The sequence below is a fragment of the Pleurodeles waltl genome, chromosome 4_2 (genome assembly GCF_031143425.1).
Source record: "Pleurodeles waltl isolate 20211129_DDA chromosome 4_2, aPleWal1.hap1.20221129, whole genome shotgun sequence".
In the NCBI taxonomy this organism is placed as follows: domain Eukaryota; kingdom Metazoa; phylum Chordata; class Amphibia; order Caudata; family Salamandridae; genus Pleurodeles; species Pleurodeles waltl.
This window is the reverse complement of record NC_090443.1, coordinates 60,480,904-60,502,316: the sequence shown is the minus strand read 5'-3', so window position 1 is coordinate 60,502,316 and position 21,413 is coordinate 60,480,904. Positions and strand designations below refer to the sequence as shown.

Below are 21,413 nucleotides of genomic sequence, written 5' to 3'. Positions count from 1 at the left end.
ATTTAAGTGTCCCTCTTTATAATAGAAAGAGAGAGCGGACTAAACAAACTCGCGTCTCTACTTCCGAAATAGTAGAGATCGAAAGCGGACTATATTATTCACCGTCGGGGGCTGCACGCTGATATCTATATTTATACTTCCTAGTTCTGATGAACAAATATCACTAAACTAAATCTGTGTCTTTAATAGATGCTATATATAGGAACCAATCTTGTCTGTCCCTCGTATATCATGATATTAAACTAGTGAGGGACACAATAAACGTGCCTTCTCAAATATGTGTTCCAAATTGTGCAATATACCCTAATTAGGTCTGTACTAGCAGGGCGACTCCTCCCTAACACTAAATGCATTTATTATAAGGTGATACCCTGACCTCTAAACCATAACACAATGTAACCTATAGAAAAAATATTTTTACACATAGATTGAATAACTACACAGCATTTATTGTTTTGCTTTTGGATTGTTAATATGGATTTGTTTCACGAGTAATGGTGACACATATTATTCGGTAAACGTGGTTCCCACTGTCAAATAGTTCACTATATCACATTATCATCGGTATGTAATCAGGAATGTTACTAAGTAGTCATATACTGTAACATTAATCATGGAAATGTTATTACAGGAGATCCTGATGAAATCCAGGGGCACTCCCCGGATGAAACACGTGTTGACGACAATGGATTGAATTGGTAACTTTTGGGACGAACCAGTGTAGAAAGGATCATACTGGACTTATGGAATAATATTTTGGGACTTTGGAGTGGAATTCATAATGGACTTTAGTTATGTTGAGAAATGGACTTTACAACTTGGAACCTTAACATCAGGAGGATATTAAGTTCATAACTCTGTGTGTTGATGTGCTATAAAAGTGTTTTGTTTGTATCTAATGATTGTTAATATTTTGAAGCTAAATATGAGATTTCAATTACTTAATGTTAGTATAAAAGATTTTTTTTTTTTAATTAATATTGTTCACGTGTGCAAATGCGTAGTGTACCATTATTAAATGTAGTACTACGTAGCCCTCTTTACTGCTCCAATGAAAGTGTATGGATGAGACCATGTCATTTACTCTAGCGATATAGAACAACGTTCAGTGTCCGCCTGCTCCTCTGTGAGGTGCTTCTTCCTCTTGAATGAGGTGGGCTGGTGTGTGGCGTCCAGAAAGGCACTCAGTTCAAGGAGAATAGGGCAGAGCCTAGAGTGTGGGCTGTATTTTTGTACATTTGGGGTTAATGTTTATCAAGTATGAGTGATCTTGGTCAGCTGAATGGTGATTTCCTTTCTTTTCAACTCAGAGTGTTCCATGTAAGCGGAGATTTCTGCCTCCACTGGTGCGAACTCAGCCTAAAGGCACATGACTGAAAACATGACTGTCACTTTATGGTCTTAATTTCATCCATACGTGTCTATGGCTCCTCATGTAAAATGGTGGGGCTTTTAATCTTAATCAAAATGGTGATATTTACATCCGGAAATTGAGACTACCTTCAGGGTGGAGATTTCTGCCCTGGTGTTGGCAGAAATTGAAGTGTGCGGTGAGTGTGGCACGTGAAATTCCCTTCTTGAATAAGGCCCAATACTTTTATTTTGCAGATGCATAAAAAACGAAAACCCCATTCTTTTGCAACATAGTGTGGCATAGTTACAAGTATATACGTAGGTTTTATGAAAACAGGGAAATCCTCATTCACCTTGCTGTTGGAACCTTGCATGTGCATTATTATACTGTTTGCCTAGACAAGCCTTGTTAGATTCAAAGGCCATACATTAATGGGCTGTTTTCGTCAGGTGTTTTCTAACATTTTCATGTGACCATTTGTCCTCAAAGTCATCTAGCCAGGGTTTGCTTCTAATTTGTGCTCATCATTTCTGTGAGGATGCATCATTCTTATTAATGTCTCCTTTCATTACAATGTGTTCATTGTGGAGCCCCTCGCTGCCTTGTAATCTAGTTTCTGTCTTTTAACCATTGAAAATTCTCTGTAAATTCTACTGAGGAGCAAAGACGTTTTCCAAGCTGACGTTCACCTTCAACACTTAAGTGGTTACTGTGGTCAATTAAATACGGCTGCTTCTATTTACAGAAGTGCTTTTGTCTCATATGCAGTGGTATTACACTGAAATTAATTGTTTCCACATTAATACTGCACACTCTCAATGAAGGATCGTAATCGAATTATTTTAGAAGCTAAGGATCTGATTACCTAATGGCAATTTTCATTACTTTGAGTCTTTTCCAACTTGTCCTATTTCGGACTCTGAAAGGTTTACCTCTGTTCTGAGATTTTCAACCCACTGCTGAAAATAAAAAAGAGGGTTCCATATACCCAAAATGACATATAATTTGCAAATCTGTTGATATGAATTGATCGTTTTATTGGTAACCCTCAATGGACCTTCTTCTCCTTCTCCTGGAACTGATTACTGAAGCATTGTTTTCGATCCCTATTAATAATCACTTTGACGCTAATATGTACAATATTACTGTATTACATGAATGAATGAATGAATGAATGCTTAAACCCTTCCCCCATCAAGCACAGACTGTAACTTGGCTACCGGTAAAACCAGGTTTAAGCCATCATAGCATATGTCAAGAATCTGAAGAACCAGCTGGGATTTTAAGTGACTATCTCAGAACAGGAAAGCCCTTTGTCACAGAGGTTAGTGAGAATATTAGGTTGCACTTGTTCTCAGATCTGCTGCGCTACGTAACACTTCCCTGCATACCTGGTGACGCCCAGCAGACTCAGCTGATGACTTATTGGCAGGAATATCTTTGGAGCACCCAAGGCTCCCAGGCATGTAGATGGCCATTTGCCTCTTCCTAGCGTTATACTGTCTATGTGACTGGATAGATTACTTGTGTGCGTTGTGGCAGACATGGCAATCAATTGCTGGGCTTGGTGATTGCTAACCTGTTGTTTGATGACAACAATTAGTAACATGATACTTAGCATGGTCGCTCAGTGACCTGCTGGTAAAAGGGGGTTAGTATAACAATCACATGTCACGGAGATTTCAATGTAAAACTTGAGTTTACCACATTATTCTGGCTGATTTGAATTTGTAAAGGTATTGTTCCATACAAATAGTCTGCGTTAGCTCTATCATGTCACTACAACAATATGCACAAAACCAAGTATTGTTAGACCTTATTGACCTATACTCTATAAGGTGATTAGTACAGATAATTAGTAAGTCACTACAACCTATACAATGCTTTATCATATGTCAGGTAGAGATAGTGATGCAGTGTAAAGTGAAGTCCCCAGCTTTTCAAAATATCCTTTTCAGGATCCCTCAAGGACACTAAGTGGTGCCAAGATGATCACAAAATGTGACTGGCATGTCTCTGGTTTCAGAAACTGAAGAGAATTTCAGTTGCTGACATGGACTTCCAAATCACCCGAAAAGATTGTATTAAAGACCATTCAAAGAAGAGGCTGACAATTTAAGTGGTATCACTAAGCCAAAGGTATGCAGATATTACATCACTGAAAAAGCTTTTCCTGTCGTACAACTATACCGTAGATATAACAAAGTACTGGAAGTGAACACCTCACCCACTGCTCATCATGGCATGCTTCAACATCGGTGTCCTCTTGAAATCCAAGTAGGTAAGTACCACCTAGATGGAATCAACCTTAGTCGGGAGTTGAGAAATAATATAAGCTGGATATGGACTGGGATCCTGGTGAGTTAAAAATGCCTAGTGGTGTACCCAAAAGTTTTAATTTTATTAAGTGGTTACCACTGATAAAGTTAAAAATCAAAGTTCATGTTTGACGCTAGTGGAGCAAAGTGTAAGGAGGCCCATTGATTTCAATGGGTGCATCCTTTTAACGCCTGCTTTGAGCAGGCATTATACATTACGCCAAAATGGCGCAACAAAATCTTGTAGATTTCATTGTGCCATTTCTGTGGGCCTCCTAACAGCGGAACACCCCCCTTGCACACATTATGCCTGGCACAGGCATAATGTGGAGCAAGGGGTCATAAATTGGTACAATGCATGCATTGCGCCACTTTGTAAATATGGCACTGCGATTTTTGTCTCAATGAGCCACATTAGAGTAAAAAAAAAAAACGCTATTGTGGAGCACGGAGGTGCTAGGACCTTTCATATCCGCCCCTAAATGTAAATGTCTGGTTTATGTGACCAAATTCACTATCCCTCATCCATCACTGGGAAAGATGTCTGAAGAGCGAGCATTGGCCTTGCTGCATGAGGGAGGCGGTGTCTTTTTGCCCTGTGGCATTCCTCCTGCCCTTCACTGAAGAGAACTTTACTAAATAGGATCCTCTTATGTTGCTACAAAGGCTGTAAGTGCTGCTTCTTTATCTCCCTTGTTGAATTGAGATTATCTGTGAGAAGGCGCAGGGGCTGTGGCTTATGGCGCTCGGAGCACTAGGCACAGTCAGTTACTCCCCTCCCTATGTTTGCTGAATTCAGAGCTGAAAGAGGTGAGAATCTGTCTCCAGCCACAAGTTGTGCTGTTGTTGCCTTGTTGTTAGTGCTATTAATGCGATGGGAAAGACATTCCTGTCACTACTGGAACTCATTTTCTGACTGTCAGTCTAACAAAATCAACCCATGTTGCGGGTACACTACAGCCCCGAAAGTGACAGAGATTTCAGAGCCAGTCCCATGATTGTCTGCTTACCAGGATCACTTCACCAAGCCAAACACATACTGAAAATAAGTCGCACAAAAGAGAACATGCAATGTCCGTTAGCTAATTTATAAGGATAGGTTAAACACACGAAAGGATTAACACATTGCAACCACAAAGCAGTCAGACACTCGTTTGTGGACCTTTATTTAATACCTTCAGAGAAAAACAATCACAAATTGATGCATTTTCACTCTAGGCACATCTCCGTTCATGGCAGTGCGTTCACTGTTAAAGAATGAGAACTACATTGACAGTACATGCATTTGCCTCATTGCATAGGCATACCGTGCGGGTTCGGAACACATAATGCGGGAGGATTCTTTGGAAAGGACCAGCTTTAACATGGATTTGTACTTTCACTAACCCCAGGTGAGATGAGGTTATTTGACTTCCGTGAAAGTACCGGGTATTTCCACATCCGTTTATAACATAAAGCGTTTCGTGGTTGATGTTTCATCAAGCACAGTGAACCCGTGAGTAGAGAGTGAGACGCCGAAGTCCCAAACTGTGGGAACTGTAAGAGCTACAGCAGAAAGCAAGAGACAGAAAGTGCAGAAAGTGGAGTACTGAGAGTTCCAATATAATTTGCCGGTGGCTTGATATTACAGAACGTAGGGTGTGCATCTCACATTGCACCGAGGCAGTGTCTATCTTAGAAGAATGCTTCTTTTCGCAAGCACTCGGAGTAGTGAATAGACTTTTTGAGGATGCTTATGTACAACGTGGCCGAAATAGTGCTCTAGCATTTTAGGAAACATTTCAGAATCACTGGACAGACGTCTTGAAACCCATATCATACAAGCAAATGTATAATGAAGTGAGATTTCTAATAATGCTTTCTAGACTTTGCCTGGGACACCAGAGACTCTTGCATGTGTACCATTGGGTAAGCAATGCTACTTCCAGCATTATGAGAAACTCTTCCCTTCAGATGTAACGGCTTCTAACGACGGACGCTTGAAACGCGGTGGGAGGTTGTTTGAATAATTGCCGATTTCCTTCCATCGCTTGCCCCGAAACTGCTTCCTCCTCCAGCAGCGCCTCCGAAACTAGAGCCTGCTCCAAAGCTCTGAGCTTGCCCGCTTCCAAAACTGCTTCCGCCTCCAAAACTGCCACCTCCAAAACCGCTTCCGCCTCCAAAACCGCTTCCGCCAAAACCGCTTCCGCCTCCAAAGCCGCTTCCGCCTCCAAAGCTCTGTCCTTGTCCGCCCCCGGAGCCTGAGGCTCCACTGACCATCGCTGCAAAAAGCAAAACAAAAAGTGACCATGAACGTTCTGAACTGGATCCCTTTCCTGCCATGTAAACAGCCCCAACCAGACAGCGTTTCTTCATCTTTTTACTGAATGCTTAGATGTGCTTGGTCACTAGGTGCATGTCTGATGACACAAGGGAAAGGCGGTAACACAACTGATGTTTCTTTAACTCATAGTACTCCCAAAGTCTTACATCTGAGGCACATCATTGAGGATGTGTTCAAATCTCAAGACCAATTGAACTATTGATTTAACTGAAATTTGGACTGGAAAATGCACTATTTGATCTATTTGTGTTCAAACGTTTCTGTAGGGAAATCCCCTTGGAGGGCCACTTGATGAAGGTGGGCCTGCTTGCTGATGACTGCAGTGCACCTTTGACCACTGTCCATGCAGGTAGTGGATGGCTTGAGTGGGACAACCCATATTCATGCAAAGCTCCCTGCCACTGACGAGCATTTACATCAAATGTATGATTTGTTTCCGCTCAATTACTTGTTAGAGGGTGTTTTACACCATTTTGGCTTATTTTGTCACATAATATATACTTAATATTTTATTTGAACCAGTTGCACAAATCATCTCATACCCCAGCTATTAACTTCCCTCTCAGAAAGACACATGGGCACATTTTCAAGTCTGACTAGTTTCCTCTACAAGGACACATCACTCCTATACCTAAAAGGTGATTCCCTGAACAGAGATAAAGCAAACCTGCCTTCCTTGACCTCGGAGCAGCCTTGGGCTGTACCTTTACGGTCGCTTAGCAGTTTCACCATTGTCTAAATTCTAGAAGAAAGCATCAAGGGCAGAGCCCTGCCACAAAACAAAAGACAGACCTGAACCAGTTTGACTGCCCAGGCAGACCTGCATTCAACCCTTTCTGGAAATGGATGACATGCACTTTATCCTCGGCTGTCTGAGTTGTGTGGCGCTCAATCCACATCTTGGTGGCCAGCGCCCCCCCACCCCGAGTTTAAATCTAAAAGCATGAATCCATTCAGAGACATCCCATTAAGAATCTGGGCTTTCTCTCTTCAAGCAAACATTGCCTTCACCCTTTTGGTAACTGTCTAGTCTCATTTTAAGTTGTGACAAGGCTTAGTGGCCAGCATTATCATATTTGAATGCATCACACATTTTAATTGGTTCTGATTTCCCAACTTATATGCAGTGCTTGAAATGGAAAAACAGAAGTACTGATACCCTATACCAGAGTATCTTCTTGCTTCTGAGGACTGCAAGTACTCTCCAATTAAAAGTATTTCACATTTGTTGAAAAATGCAGGCAGTCTCCCTCTCTAAATAAAGAAATTCAGGTGCTCATTACTTGACAGTGCCAACGTATTTAAAGCACTGCTTATAAGCATAAGAACTGACTCTTAATAGCCAGTTCCATGAATTCCCTTTGGCATGCCATGCTGATGTGTACTCCAAGGCTGAGACCAAAGTTTTCTAGTTCTGGTCCCATCGTAGGGACACACATCAACAGGGCAGACCTAGTGATTCATAGTATATCTGATAGATTTATATACTTTTCTCTGATAACTTTGTTCCATTGACAGGAGAGGGTCTTTTATGGCTTTAATTAACCGATTAAAGATAATTTTGACTGACTGGCTGAAGAGGGTAAACACAGTTCTAGAAAAATGACCGAGGCTGAAAGCTTTCGGAGGACAGCTGCTAAGTCACAGTCTTTCTTCCATCAGTTCACCCTATTTCAAAGAGTCATATGCTGTTGCAAACTATATTATCTTACTATGTAAGGACCATCTTCATGGACTGCGGCTATCTCCCAGTCCATTAAGATGCTAGGGCCTTTGGGCAATGTATTTGTCTTCATTTTTTACTGTATGTGACTGAATAGTATATTTTACTGAGTGCTATTTTTATGCCCTATACTACCTGAGTTCCAGACTCTCATCACTCCAAGGACTCATTACGAGATGACTTGTCACTTGTTGAGGAGATAACTTGGCCAGAGTTACCAACACTTGCTCCATTTCCACTCCTGTTACCTGCCATCACCAGTTATTGATCCCAGCACGGTGAACACATGCAGATCCTGGGATTACTAGGCTCCTTCCCACATGTGGTTCTCTGTCTCCAATTCTTTTATTGCACACTTTTTTCACTTACTTTCAGCAAGAGCATTGGGTTATACTAGGTGCATTCCCTCACGCCTTCGAACAAGAGTCACAGAATAAGCTTGCTCGGCCACACTACCCTTTGGAGGGTCAAGACCCAAATAAGAATGTCTGGTTCCCAAACTGCAGCGCAGTAATGTACAAGTACCTAGGACGCTAGTGGCAATGACGTTTACTCTACTCACAAGAGAACAGGCTAATATGAACTAACAACCCAAGGATCGGAGAAAAAGCAGAGAGAGGCTTTTAGTGGTCTCCACTAATATTTTTTTGGAAAGCATATCGAGACCCCGATTGTATTCAATAAAAGTCAAGTCGTGTTTTTGACATAGTTCAAGGAATTCTCACGAGTAGCGATGGTGTTTGTAATACATGATGCAATCTTCCACAATACCAAATATTATTGAACAACCAGAATATTTTGGTTACTTACTCATGGTGACTTGACTTTGAATTGCACCATCCATTCTGTAATGAAAAAGAAGAAATGTGTGATATAAGCGAGAAGAACAAATTAACATATATCCTGGTGCATACTCCACATCATTTTAAACATGTACACCAATGAAGTTGTAATTTGCTGGAAGCATGCAGAATTTATAATATAAATAGTAGAACTACCATCATAAAGTTGCTATATCCTTATCGATAAAAGGCTTTGTAAGATCATGATTGAGAAATGACTAAGACTAATTATTTGTGCAGAATGTGTCAAAAACTGCACCATAAATTAAAATGCCAGAACAAGCTTTATGTGGCTCTAATATTCCTCCACTCTGTGATTTTAGGTTTCAGATGTCACTGTAAGATCATTTGCATGAAGAATCATATTGGTTTGTGTATTTCATCTATGCCCCTATCGAATAACGTACCTATAAAGAACCGTATCAGAAATCTTTAAACCTATGTGAGGGACTTACTAGGTGGAACAGCCCTCTTACCATCAGGTCATAGAGGATAACATTGTTAGAGGATGTAATGTGGGATAGGTCAAGCTTAATGCTACATAATGCTACAAAGGGACACATAAATTGAAACTGGTTGTCAGCAGTGGCGTAGCAACGGTGCCGTGGGCCCTAATGCAAGTTAGGAAATTGGGCTCCAGTAAGCGCAGGTTGAGTTGTAAAAGACAGCCACATTTAGGACTTGAGCCCACTGCACCTCCTACACTGTCGGTAGGTCCCATGGCTCTCGTTGCCACTGTGTATGCTCGATGGCATTCCTTTGAAGAATAAACTAGTTGGTATTGATATTTGCTATGTCTTTATGGTAGCGCCTTCTCTAAAAACGGTTGTTGGGTGCATTAAATTCCTTGGATGGTACCAAGATTGTGAGGCTGCTTGATGGTTTGAGACTTTTTATCCGAATAACATTACAACTGGGTTGTAATGTTTCCAGAGATCCTAGTTTGCCTGTGTCTGTCTGGGAAAATGTCCGCGAGTGACAGGCTGTACACAAACTCTGTTACTCGTGCCTGCGGTAGTATGCCTGACCATGCCACTATATCTTACTCCTTGACTGCCTCTGTCAGTCTCTGAACATGTCTGTGAGCCACGGCATCCACAAAGGTTGGATTACTTGTGTTTTTGCAGTAATACGCCTGGGCGTGCCAGGCCACTTAACGTCCCGGATTTCCTATGTTGTGACGTGTCTGAAAGTTGTTGCTGCTTAGGGAGGTGTTGTTGTTTTTTTTAATTATTATTATTATTATTAATAGTAGTAGTAGTAGTAGTAGTAGTAGTAGTAGTAATATGCCTGGGTTGTATGCCTACTCAACTAGATGGATGGTACTGTTCTTGTGTCTTAATGTTTTGTTTGTGAGTAACAAGCGTCTTGAAGCAGTGAATTCTCTGTGCTTGGCTGATAATGCATGACATCTGTAGCCTGGCTTAGATTTGCCCTAAATACTGACTGTGAATAAAACCAAAATCCTCAGAAGCTTAGAGACTCATACTGTATCAAATAAATATAATTCTTAATAACAACGTGTGAGTGGAGGGAGACATCCATTTTAGGCAGATGGCATTCCAATAAAAGCATCAATCCAGCATTGATGCCCTACTTTGCCCACTCAAATGCCCTGGTTCTGATAAAGCCAATAGGTACATATATACTAGTAAAGTACTATCCATGCAGAAAGATGCAGAACATGGGATGTGCATTCTCCATTCCACAGTTACTCCTAACACATTGATAAAAACAATCTACGTGAATGTGGAATAAGCAAAATGAACATGTACCATGTGTAGCACTCTCAAAGCTTCAATTCAGACATGAGCTAGGCAACAAGTGCTAGTTATGCCAGAATTATTCCTGGGAAATAAATTTATATCTCTGAACAGCACCCTGCATGCAGCGTTTCCTTCATTGTGGTGTTATCTTTTTGAGTATCAGGCTGACTGCAGCCCTGAGTCCCCATCATGGTGTCATCTCCAGTAGCTGCAGAATGCTGGGATGGGAATACTGGATCCTTGGATCTAAAGGGTAACACATCTGGGGTGCCAGGCTACCTGCTACCTTGGACTTGCATCTCATTACGTACCACACTTGAGACTGGTAAGTTAGTTGTGTCTCTATGGAAGATATATCATACATTTTAAAAGCACATCCGGGTAATGCCTTGCTTGAACATTCCTGGCTTTGCTTTATGATTTGACTGATCATTGTGTGCTCACATCTCATCCCGAAGAACAACTGCTGAAAATGAACTCTTTGACTATCAGCAACTTTCCTGGGCCCCACAAGTACAGAATTCTCTCATACACTGTATGTAACACCCACCTGCCCTCCTCTCCTTCCAGCAGGGTCCTGTAGGTGGCGATCTCAATGTCCAGAGCCAGTTTAACATTCATCAGCTCCTGGTACTCTCGCAGCTGGCGCGCCATGTCCTCCTTGGCCTTCTGCAAGGCGGCTTCCAGCTCACTGAGCTTCATTCTTGCATCATTCAAAGCAAGCTCGCCCCTCTCCTCAGCCTCGGCAATGGCAGTCTGGAGATTGGCGCACTGTGTATGGAAGTCAAATGGGGCAGTTAGCTTCAATGTTGCCATTACAAGGTATATTTGGATTCATGTGATGAATTTTGTATGAAGAGAATGGACGCACCTGTTTTTTCACATTTTCAATCTCAGCCTTCAGTCTCTGGATCATGCGGTTCAGTTCAGAGATCTCGTTCTTGGTGGACTTGAGGTTGCCTCCTTGTGCGTCAGCATTCAACTTCATCTCATCAAACTAACAGACAGGAAAAAAGAAGCGATAAATAAAAATGCTTCCTGCAGAAGTATGAACGAGGGTTATCGGAGTTTATGTTTCTGATACCATAAAATAATTGATGCTACTTACAATGAATATTTGATATTGAGTTATAGGAAATACAATAAAGGAAGCTTGGGTCAACACAATTGGAAAAAAGACTATTGGACTAGTTGAAGTGATAAAGGTGATCTTGCAAACTATTCCCAATCCGTAACAATAGAGAAGTGGGATTTTCAAGACACTCGGGAGTGTGCTGAAAAACACTTTGTAATGCCATGGTAGATGTGTGGTTGCTCAATCTTTAGCCGAAATATGGAACAGTGTATTTAATTTTATATTCCTTTGTTCAAGAATCACATTTTGATAAAAGTCTAAGCCACCTTTTTCCCAGATGCTAAAGGCACAGATAAGGTTCGATTTCCTACAGTAATACCATAGACATCATCTAGTGGCTGTTAGAGGTCACAGTTGTGACTCCAGACTTGCTCCATGCAACCTCTGGTGCTCCATTGCAATCTTTAGCCTCAAAGCTGGCAAAACCAGTCCTAACAGTAGGAGGTAAACGTGTTCTGAGGAGCACTGTTTCTTTCTACAACTCCTACTGGGAAATTACACTTTTAGTTTAAAAGAAGTAAATTCAGAAGTGCAATATGTACTCTTTAGAATACAACATCAAACTCAACACATTAATCAGCTTACCCATTTTTAAGCGTATTTCCACATTCTGTTGTTGTGAATAATGCTAGTGCGATAGCTACATACGAGTGATCTTAGATCATAACGTAATAACAATGACAAGGAGTGAATCAAGCCAATAGCATAGTTTATATGCAAAGGACTTTATGCACTGAAAAAAGAGCATCTTTTTAGCAGATCATACTTTTAGTGCTAGAAAATATATACCAAAGCTTTACTTTGCGTGACTTTACCACCGGACAAAGCTGTAGTAAATCTGGGCCTTAGTCTGTGTCACATCTGTGACCACACACAGACAGTGTGGATCTGATAATCATCCACATAACTGATTACCTCTCAAGCCCCACATATCTTGGGTGCCCTCTGTCATCATATCTAACACAAACAGAACTTTTGGTACTTGTGACCCCTCCCTGCACTAGTCAAGGCCTTTTTAAAAACAGGAATGGAAAGAATGTAACTGAGTTCCAACTGTCCTTTCTGAGGTACTTCTTCTACAATTCTCACCTTTTGTTGGAAAGCTCGTTCAGCGTCCTCTTTGCTCCTTCTTGCAATGTCCTCATACTGAGATTTGACTTCAGCAATGATGCTGTTCAGATCCAGGGCACGATTGTTGTCCATTGAGAGAATGACTGCAGTGTCAGCAACGTCTCCTTGCACCTGAGCGAGTTCCTGCAAAATAACACCAGAGTTCTGAGTTATATATATATGAGTTATATATCTCCTCTTTTAATTCCTAACCTTCCTTTTGAGTAAAGTTGGAATCCTAGAAATTAGGTCAGTGTATTGAAACTGTGTCTCCAGTTAGAAAACATAACCAAACAGAACAAGAGTCTAGAATGTGCCCAGGGAGACATTCAACAGTGGTACAATTATTTTCATGGATTTGCTATATTAGGGTGTTGCCTATGTAAGGTGGACTCGAAAATATGGATAACCATGGGCATCTCAGTACAAGTGTGTTTGCATGAAGAAAACCTGCTGGAGTTATCACACCAAAATTGAAAATTTCCATAATCGGTTAAATGAACAAAACAAAAAAAACAATATTGCAAAAAAGGATGTGGAAGTTCACTTGCATCATATCAAAAGGTGAGAGATCCTGATTTGTGTATGATTCCCTCGACTGTACTGTATCATCTTAAGGAAGGATTGTGACCCACTCATCTGAAAGGAAGTCTACTTACTCAATTGTTGCATGCAATGGGCATTACTGCATCTTTGGGCCCCAGGGCCATAATGGCCTCTGCTGAGGTAAAAGACCATTGGTGCTATATTGCTTACCACTATGTCAATGAAGGGGAGGGATCTTTATACTATTGTAGAGCACCTAAGCGGACCAAGAAGTACTTCAATGAAAACAAACATCGCTCCAATATTATGTGAACAGCTTTTTTTCTATTTAATTTTTGTGTTGAAAAAATTCTGAACGTTTGGATGTTGACATAATAGGGGACAAATTGACACTATAGGTATAACTGTCTTTTTGGGGAAAAAACTGACTTTGTGTTTAAGTTGAGCCTGATTGTTATTGACATAGGGATTTACCAAACAATACTTTTGGGGGCATTTGCACTTCTGGCAGTATATGAATAAATAAACAAATATCAGCTATGCAAAATATGGTGACTGCACCCGCAGTTGATAAAATATATTTACCACTGAGTGGAATATTTGGAATTTGGAACATTGCCACATTACGAAACGCTAAATGGTGCCATGGCATGGAAAAAAAATTGGCCCATGGGTAATGAAAATTATAATTACCGCATCATACAGACTCCTAAGGAAGTTGATCTCATCTGTCAATGCATCAACCCTGGCTTCAAGCTCCACCTTATTCATGTAAGCGGCATCCACATCCTGAAAATTGACCCAGAAATTAAGATCCAGTTACAGATAACAAGTTAACATTTTACTGAAAGGTATTACAATTAGTAATATTGACAATGACATAATGTAAGAAAACTTCCCACCACCATAGTTAGTGGTCCTATTCCAAATGCTGCAGTCACTAACAAAAGTAAAGTTATTTTTTCTATCGTTTAAAAAAAGTGTCTTACCTTTTTAAGCACAACAAAGTCATTTTCTGCAGCTGTGCGCCTATTGATTTCTTCTTCATACCTGTTTTTAGAGAAGTGAAGTGACATATTTTAGGCCACATTTATCCCCTGTCACTAGTTTACATTTTAAAGTGTGACTTGAAGCTGTTTTGCTTGCAGAGATAGAATGCCTTTCCTTAAGCACCGGGTACAAACTTAACTGCCTAACACAATTTCTCTGCAGCTTCTTCTTTGTCTGCAATCATGTGCAGGCCCAGTTGATCCCCAAATAAATGTAAAAAAACTTCCCCACAGTACCACCCTTTCTAAAGTTGCAAATCTCTAGATAACTTCTGTAAGGAAAATTATAGTTTTGGAGTTCGCCAATAGCATGGCACTGACCAAATATATTTTGCAATGTATTTCATTCCTACTAGTTTCTAATCTAAATTAAACAAAAAAACTTCTAGATGGCATTATCATGCGATAATTGCCTGCCAATCAAGTCGTGTGTCAAGAGTTACAGGCCAGAGCTCAAATCAAGGGAGAAGTACAATTACACCAATAGTAATAATAATGTATACAAGAACATTCATTAATATAATATGAGAATGTGTGCTTGGAGCAGCACTGGTTTAGACAACTGCTATTGCTACTGAACGTACAATTAGGTATTGCTGTGGGGCATTATAATGAGTCATGGAAAGCAGGTCTTTGTAACTTCTTGAGAACTTGTTTTGAGCATACTGACTGATCCATCTATTGACCTTCCATTCTAATATCAATGTCTCATCAATGTGCCTAGTGCTATTTCTCAACAGATCACCAGAATCAGCCATCACTTGACACTGGTACTACTGCTCTTAAGTCATCAAAACGTAATATATCATATTGGAGTTCCAAGCACAGAGACACTGGACTAGAGAAGTAAAGAAATGCTACAACTAGTTTATCTCCACTAGATCAAGACTACCAGAATAGCACTTTCTCCCTAATTTCATCCCCTCCATTCACTCACAGAAGGTTGTGTGCCTTCTCAGTATGCCTTCAGACATTAGTATACAGATCCAGGCACACACCTTCATTACACCCAGGTTAACCTTTAATTACTATTCCACCAAATGTGCTTTTTTTCACTTGATATGGCCTTCATCAATGTCTCAGAAAAGTCACTACATTCACTAAATACACCGTCGTACCAATCCTTTGCACCAATCTCTCATAGAAACCTCTTCATTCCACAAAAATTCCCCATCTACAAACTTCATAAATAAGGTACCTCAAATTCCAAATTGCTCATCTTCATCCTTTGCAAAGAGGGCACAGTGATGTGTAAATATGTCGACCAATCTTTGCACAGAAGGCACTGCTCTCCCCAAATATCCATTTAGCTATAATTGAGTAGAAAGCACTATTTGCAAACTTTGTTGAGAACACAGTTCTTTTTTTAGATACGCTCTCATACACACCTTGGGTAGAAGGGACACCAGTCCTAAATATATTCTGCAAATGTCTATTTCAACAGATGGCATGCTCTACATTTCTGCCAATATGCCTTTCACCATCCTGTCAAACAGGTCATCAAACTTAGGGCCTTATTTAGAGTTTGATGGAAGGGTTACTTCGTCACTTATGTGGCTGATATCCCATCTGCCTTATTGCAAGCGACACAGGCTATAATGCACATGTAATGTTGCAGATGGAATATCAGCCAAGTTTTTGACACAGTATCCCATTTTCCAAACTCTAAATGAAGGCCCTTTGTCCCTTTACCAATATTTCAACTTCCACATATTTTACAAAGGCATCACATCCTCCACTGTGTCAAATTCACTATTTACCATTCAAACTCTCTAAAAAGAAATCACACATCTTTACTCTTCTAAACACTATCATTAAATACTATCTCCCAGATTACTCTTCTCCACGAAACCTTGAGCACACTTTTTTCCATTGTTTGAATTAAGGAATGGCACCCTTGTACTCTACTAAAACACCTTACTACCAAATCTCCCTTCCCTCAAATAGACACAAAACAAATCATAGCTGACTATAAACAACAGCACGCATCCACTCCGCCCATCACTGATCCTTCAAAAAAGGAACACATCATCTTATCAGTCCACCCAGAATACTCCTTCCCTTGTATGCAGCCAGCATGTTCAACTTCACCCAAAACATAATTTCTTCACAAAAGTAGATAGGTGCCTTCATCTAATCTGAAATACCATTTTCTCACAGAACGGTTCATGCTCTTCTCCTCCAACAGGCACACCCTTTTACAAATCTATGTCCAAAAGCACAGCTCAAAGCCATGACACTTTATCCAACACACCACTTCCTCGTGGAATGTTTCGGTCCTCAACAAACATCACTCATAGAAAGGACCATGCCCCTGTATGTCATCCAACATACCTCTCTCACACAGAAACCTATGCCCTAACAATCTCCGAGAAGGCTCCAGACCATAACACTCTCCTCACACACCACTTCCTCACAGAATTCACTGTTCCGTACACTGTTCTCTCACAGAAGACACTACACCCCTCTAAATCACTCAACAAATTCATCTCTCACAGAATCACTGCATCCGTCCATTTTATCACCATACCAATCTCTCACCTCATGCTTGTTTACCCCACAGAAGGCACCACATATTACACATCTTACCAATAGAGTTATCACTCACAAATGGCGTCACATTTCCCTAGCTCCCCACAACACACCCTCTTTCTCAAAAGTCCTCCTGTTTCTCACTGCATACCCAGCACACTTTTCTTCCACACAAGATGCTACATCCCTCTACCACACCCTTCTCACTACTCAGAAGTAACCTTGCCAAACTCTCCCAACCAGCAGCCTTCACTCACAGAAAGGAACCATAAGGCATCAGCTGCATCACACACCCTTCAACTGAGAAGCCATCATGTCTCACCATGTCCAGCACTCCTTTCTCTCACAGAAGGAACCACAAGCTCATAATCCATCGAATAAACGTATATAGCAATACGCACCAGGCTTGCCAACTGTTAAATATATGCCTTGCTCATAAGAGGCCCTGAGTTCCCCCATTCCGCCCAGCACACCCTTCAACCAATATTTTGTAGATTATTCAAAACTTCACTGAACACCTTAATACCAACTTCCCTCTGATAAGAAAAACTTCTCTCCAGCCTCAGCACTCCTCTGTATGACAGAATGCATCATGTCCCTCCACTTTATCAAAACTACTTTTTTTTGCAATTCTCAAGAGTGGAGCCGTGGTACTCACTTCATAAGAACCATAATAAGCTAATAAGTCAAAGTGCACCCCTAGCACAGCCCCAGTACCTCCAGCTGTGCTTTCAAGGAAACAACGTGCCCCATCTCACGCACAACGCAAACGCATGACGTGCATTCATCTTTGAGTGTATTCTTGTTTTCTCGTTCCCCGCAGGATTCACACCCTTCTACCCTGTCGTGTTCTCTCGTTCATGTGCCTGTATCTCAAATAAAAGCTGGAGGCCTGGGGCGCTTAGTGCTGCACCCGCCCTCACGGTTCCCTTCTGCGTTATAGCGCCAACAGCGTCCTGCGTCACCACTGAAGAGGATGGAGCCGCTACATTCTGTACTCGCGTACATACATGATAAGCATGGCATGTGAAAAGAAAGCCCCGTGTACTGTGGCCCCATTGTCATCTTATTCACATGGGACGGGTGAAATAATGGAAATTTGAATTCGTGGGTGCTCGAAAATTAGAAACTGCTTAGAATGTGAAATGACGAGACATTTTCAATGCGGGGCCCTCTGCGTGTGTCTGGGTAGCCTGCCTCCAATGCGCGGCACACTTACTTGTTCTTGAAGTCTTCCACCATGCCCTGCATGTTTCTCAGCTCCCCATCCAGGCGACCCTTGTCACCGATCAGTGCCTCCAGCTGCCGCCTCAGGTTGCCGATATAAGCCTCGAAGAGGGGCTCGATGCTGCTCTTGCGGGATCCGCTCGTCGCTCCTCCCTGTTCCTGCAGGAGGCTCCATTTGGTCTCCAGCACCTTGTTCTGTTGCTCCAAGAATCGAACCTGCGACCCAACGCACACGTTTGAAAATGATCACATGCGTTTTTTGTATAGGCAGAGCATCTACAACAACCAAAAAATGTTTGCTGGCATAGGCAGCTATGGGTTTAATGATTGGCAGCAGAAAAAACAGTACCTGACATGATAGAAGCAGAAAAAAAGGAATTACTCCAAATATTACTAAACTAAAACCATAGAACGAATGCAAACAATACCAAATGCAGGACTGTGTTTGTAAAAATATAAAAACAGTAATCGTTTATCAAGCCTTACCTTGTCAATGAAAGATGCAAATTTGTTGTTGAGAGTCTTGATTTGTTCCCGCTCCTGTACTTTTTGTTCTGAAATACTGGGGTCAATGGTAAAATCCAGAGGAACCAAGAGGTTTGGGTCGACGTGAACGGGTTCGATTCTTGCTGGTGCGCCCCCAGAAAACCCTGCTCCCCCACCAAACCCTGCTCCACCACCAAACCCTGATCCACCACCAAACCCTGCTCCACCACCAGATCGGCCACCAAATCCACCAAAGCCTCCAGCCCCACCAGAGCCCCCACCGAATCCACCATACCCGGCTCCACTGCCGAATCCACCACCCCCTGACATAGCAGCAAAGCTCCCCCCACCCATGCTAGACCCCGAGCTTGCTCTGGTGCCTCCACCAAAGGAAATGCTTCTGGTGCCTCCTAGATGGACGCTCATGCTGCTGTTCATCCCCCGCGCACCACCACCAGCTCCAGAAGAGCGAGCAACTCGACTGCTCGAGCCAGAGAAGCCCTGACCACCAAAAGATCGCGCACTGAAGCCTTGAAAACTCATTCTGGAGCTGCAGTGCTAATGGACTGAAACGGAGAAAAGGGAAAAAGCAAGAAACAGAGGGAAGCGTGAAGGAGAGCGAGTGAACCCCCTCTGGTCAGGGAGCCTGGGCTGGCCCCTTTTATCTTCTAAGTGGACTGGGTTTGGCCTCCTGCATTAAGAGCTCAGCTTTCACTTGTGGGCTTGGTATGGCCTGCAGCAACCTGTCACCTTTCACTGCTTTAGCACACCTATCAAAATATGAATTCCTTTTTCTCTCTTTTTTTAAATTTTCTGTGGGTTTGATTTACAGTACGTGTGTTTTACATGTATCACTTTAGCGCAAATGAAATAACGTCTGCTTCACGTTTCAGATGTTTTATTTCATCGCTTCTATTGACAATGTGGATCACACATCACCCTTGCAAATGACATGCAATTATTTTCCTTTAACTTTTAGACACTTTTTGGAGTGGGATCGGAGGCGCCATTAGTTAAATGAATGTAAAGCTGGAACAGTTTGCTTCGTAAATTAATGAGTTCTGCCAGTTTTGTATTTTCTATATTTTCACTATTGTAATTTGATGTAATCAAACGTTCTTGTAAACTGGGGAAACATTTCACATTGTTCGAGCATTCTGATGCAGCCTCACGCAATGCTTTCTGGTTCCAGGGTGGCCTCATTCATTATCAATCTCCCCCTGCATTGTTGCAGTTACTGGGTGACTCATGAAAAGCTGCTTTGTTTCGGGGCAGCTTCCTTTCAGTGCTGTGCAGTTGCAGTGGCGCCTCTTCCAGTGCTGTGTCACTTGCTCCACCGTCGTTCTCGTCAAGCAGTGTCAATGTAAAGCCTCATCCTCGCGCAGGTGCACTGAGGGCATGTCCGTTCTAGTGCAGAAACACGGAGGCAGCCTCATTCCAGGGCCGACGCCTTCTAGCGCTGTTTCACTGCAGTGCTGTCTCGCTTCAGAACGTTATGTTACTGCACCAGTATTTCAGAGCTGCCTCATTCTGGACAGCTTAATTCGTTGCTGCCTCCTTCCAGTGCAACCTTACACAGTGAAGTTTTATCCTACTTCATAATTTTTCGTGGAAATCCTTTTGTAGCCCCAGTTTTTTCCCCTAACTCTCGTGCTGCTTCGTTCCAAGCCAATCCCGCGCACTGCTGACTCCGTTCAGTTGCAGCCTCCTAATTTAATATTCAGTATCAATTCATTGAGGCCTCATTCCTCGGCAGAGTCATTCAGCGCTGTGTCTGAATATGACCACTCTGCCTCATTCCAGTGCCGCTTGTTAGCCGACGGGCCACGGGCCACACTCTTGTGCTGCTGTCCTCGAGGCACATTTATCCACACAAGCCTCATTTTGATGCACCTCCTCACGGGCACTCTTATTTAAGCGCCACTTCGCTCAGTGTTGCCCCGATCCTGTGCTGCCTCATTCGAGGACTGTTGGGCAGTACGTGTTCTTGTGCTACCCCAGTTAAAGGTATGGCCTGATTGCAGTGCAGTGGTATTCTAGTGCTGCCTCTTGTCACCACCATTGCAGTCTAATGCTGCTTTAGGGGGGCTTTCAGTGCACCCTACAGGGTGCGCTTTAGCCATGTAGCCTTTTCCAGGGAAGCATCATAGGTGTGTAGCTGCAACCAATGGTTCCTTGTTCTAGTGCCTCATCCACCCTCGCTGACTCTTTCCAGCGCTGCCCCCTTGCCGTGCTTCCTCACTCATTGCAACCTTCTTGATTCAACCACATTTCAGACTAGTGCCTCTTTTGGATTGTAGAAGGAGGTTTCACTCACTCTTTTAAGAGTGTCAGTTTACTCAGTAGTGCGTGATTGTAACGCTGCCTCCTTCCAGTTCTGCCTCAGTTCGTGCAGTGTTACTGAGTACCGCCTCATTCCAGTGCAGTCTTTCTCCAGTGCTGCCTCATTTCGGTGCAGACTTGCTCGTTATAGCTCTACACTCCCATTTCAGTGCTAACTTGTTCTAGAGGAGACTTCCTCCGTGCTGCATTATTCCAGCAAAGCTCTACTCCAGGAAACACCAATTATAGCGCTGCATCACTCGGTGCTATAGTCTCCTAGTGGTGATTAATTCTAGTGCATTCTCAATCCATTGCTGTCTTAATCAGTGCAGCTTCGTCTGCCGTAGTCTGCCTCAATGCGCCCTCCTTTCAGTGCAGCCTTGTTCTGGTGTATCCTCAGGCCTGCCTCTTCAGTGCTGCCTCGTTAAATTAATGCCTTTTTGGGGGGTAGACTTACCATAACTCTGCCTGGATCCAAACCCTGTGAAAAAAGCACTCATCCCAGTAGGCCCTCCCTCACTCTGTGCATTATCTCCCTCTGCCATCTCATTCAAGGGTTTCCTGAGTCCATGGCACACACATTCCAGAGTAGCCTCATACCTCTGAGCCTTCATTCCAGTGCTCACTCATTCTAGTCCACCCTGGCAGTCTCATTCTTATACGTCCTTCCTTTGAGGCGC

At 42.3% G+C, this 21,413-nt stretch overlaps 1 protein-coding gene across 1 annotated transcript; it reads right to left on the bottom strand.

Moving 5' to 3' along the window:
• Nucleotides 1–4,821: 4,821 nt before the first annotated feature.
• LOC138292211 (keratin, type II cytoskeletal 7-like) lies at nucleotides 4,822–19,061 on the bottom strand. The gene is made up of 9 exons (XM_069230656.1): nucleotides 18,412–19,061; nucleotides 17,918–18,141; nucleotides 14,107–14,167; nucleotides 13,811–13,906; nucleotides 12,551–12,715; nucleotides 11,198–11,323; nucleotides 10,877–11,097; nucleotides 8,529–8,563; nucleotides 4,822–5,933 (listed from the first exon to the last, which is right to left on the bottom strand). The coding sequence occupies exons 1-9, from the start codon at nucleotides 18,952–18,954 to the stop codon at nucleotides 5,638–5,640; spliced, it is 1,767 nt and encodes a 588-aa protein (XP_069086757.1). The 5' UTR covers nucleotides 18,955–19,061; the 3' UTR covers nucleotides 4,822–5,637.
• Between the last annotated feature and the right edge of the window lie 2,352 nt (nucleotides 19,062–21,413).

Coding starts and splice junctions, on each gene's coding strand:
- LOC138292211 (XM_069230656.1), bottom strand. CDS start 18,954: ATGAGTTTTCAAGGCTTCAGTGCGCGATCTTTTGGTGGTCAGGGCTTC. Junction 14,168..17,917: donor GTGGAAGACTTCAAGAACAA/GTAAGTGTGCCG, acceptor CTCTAAAAACAG/GTATGAAGAAGAAATCAATA. Junction 11,324..12,550: donor AACGAGCTTTCCAACAAAAG/GTGAGAATTGTA, acceptor CCTGTCTGTTAG/TTTGATGAGATGAAGTTGAA.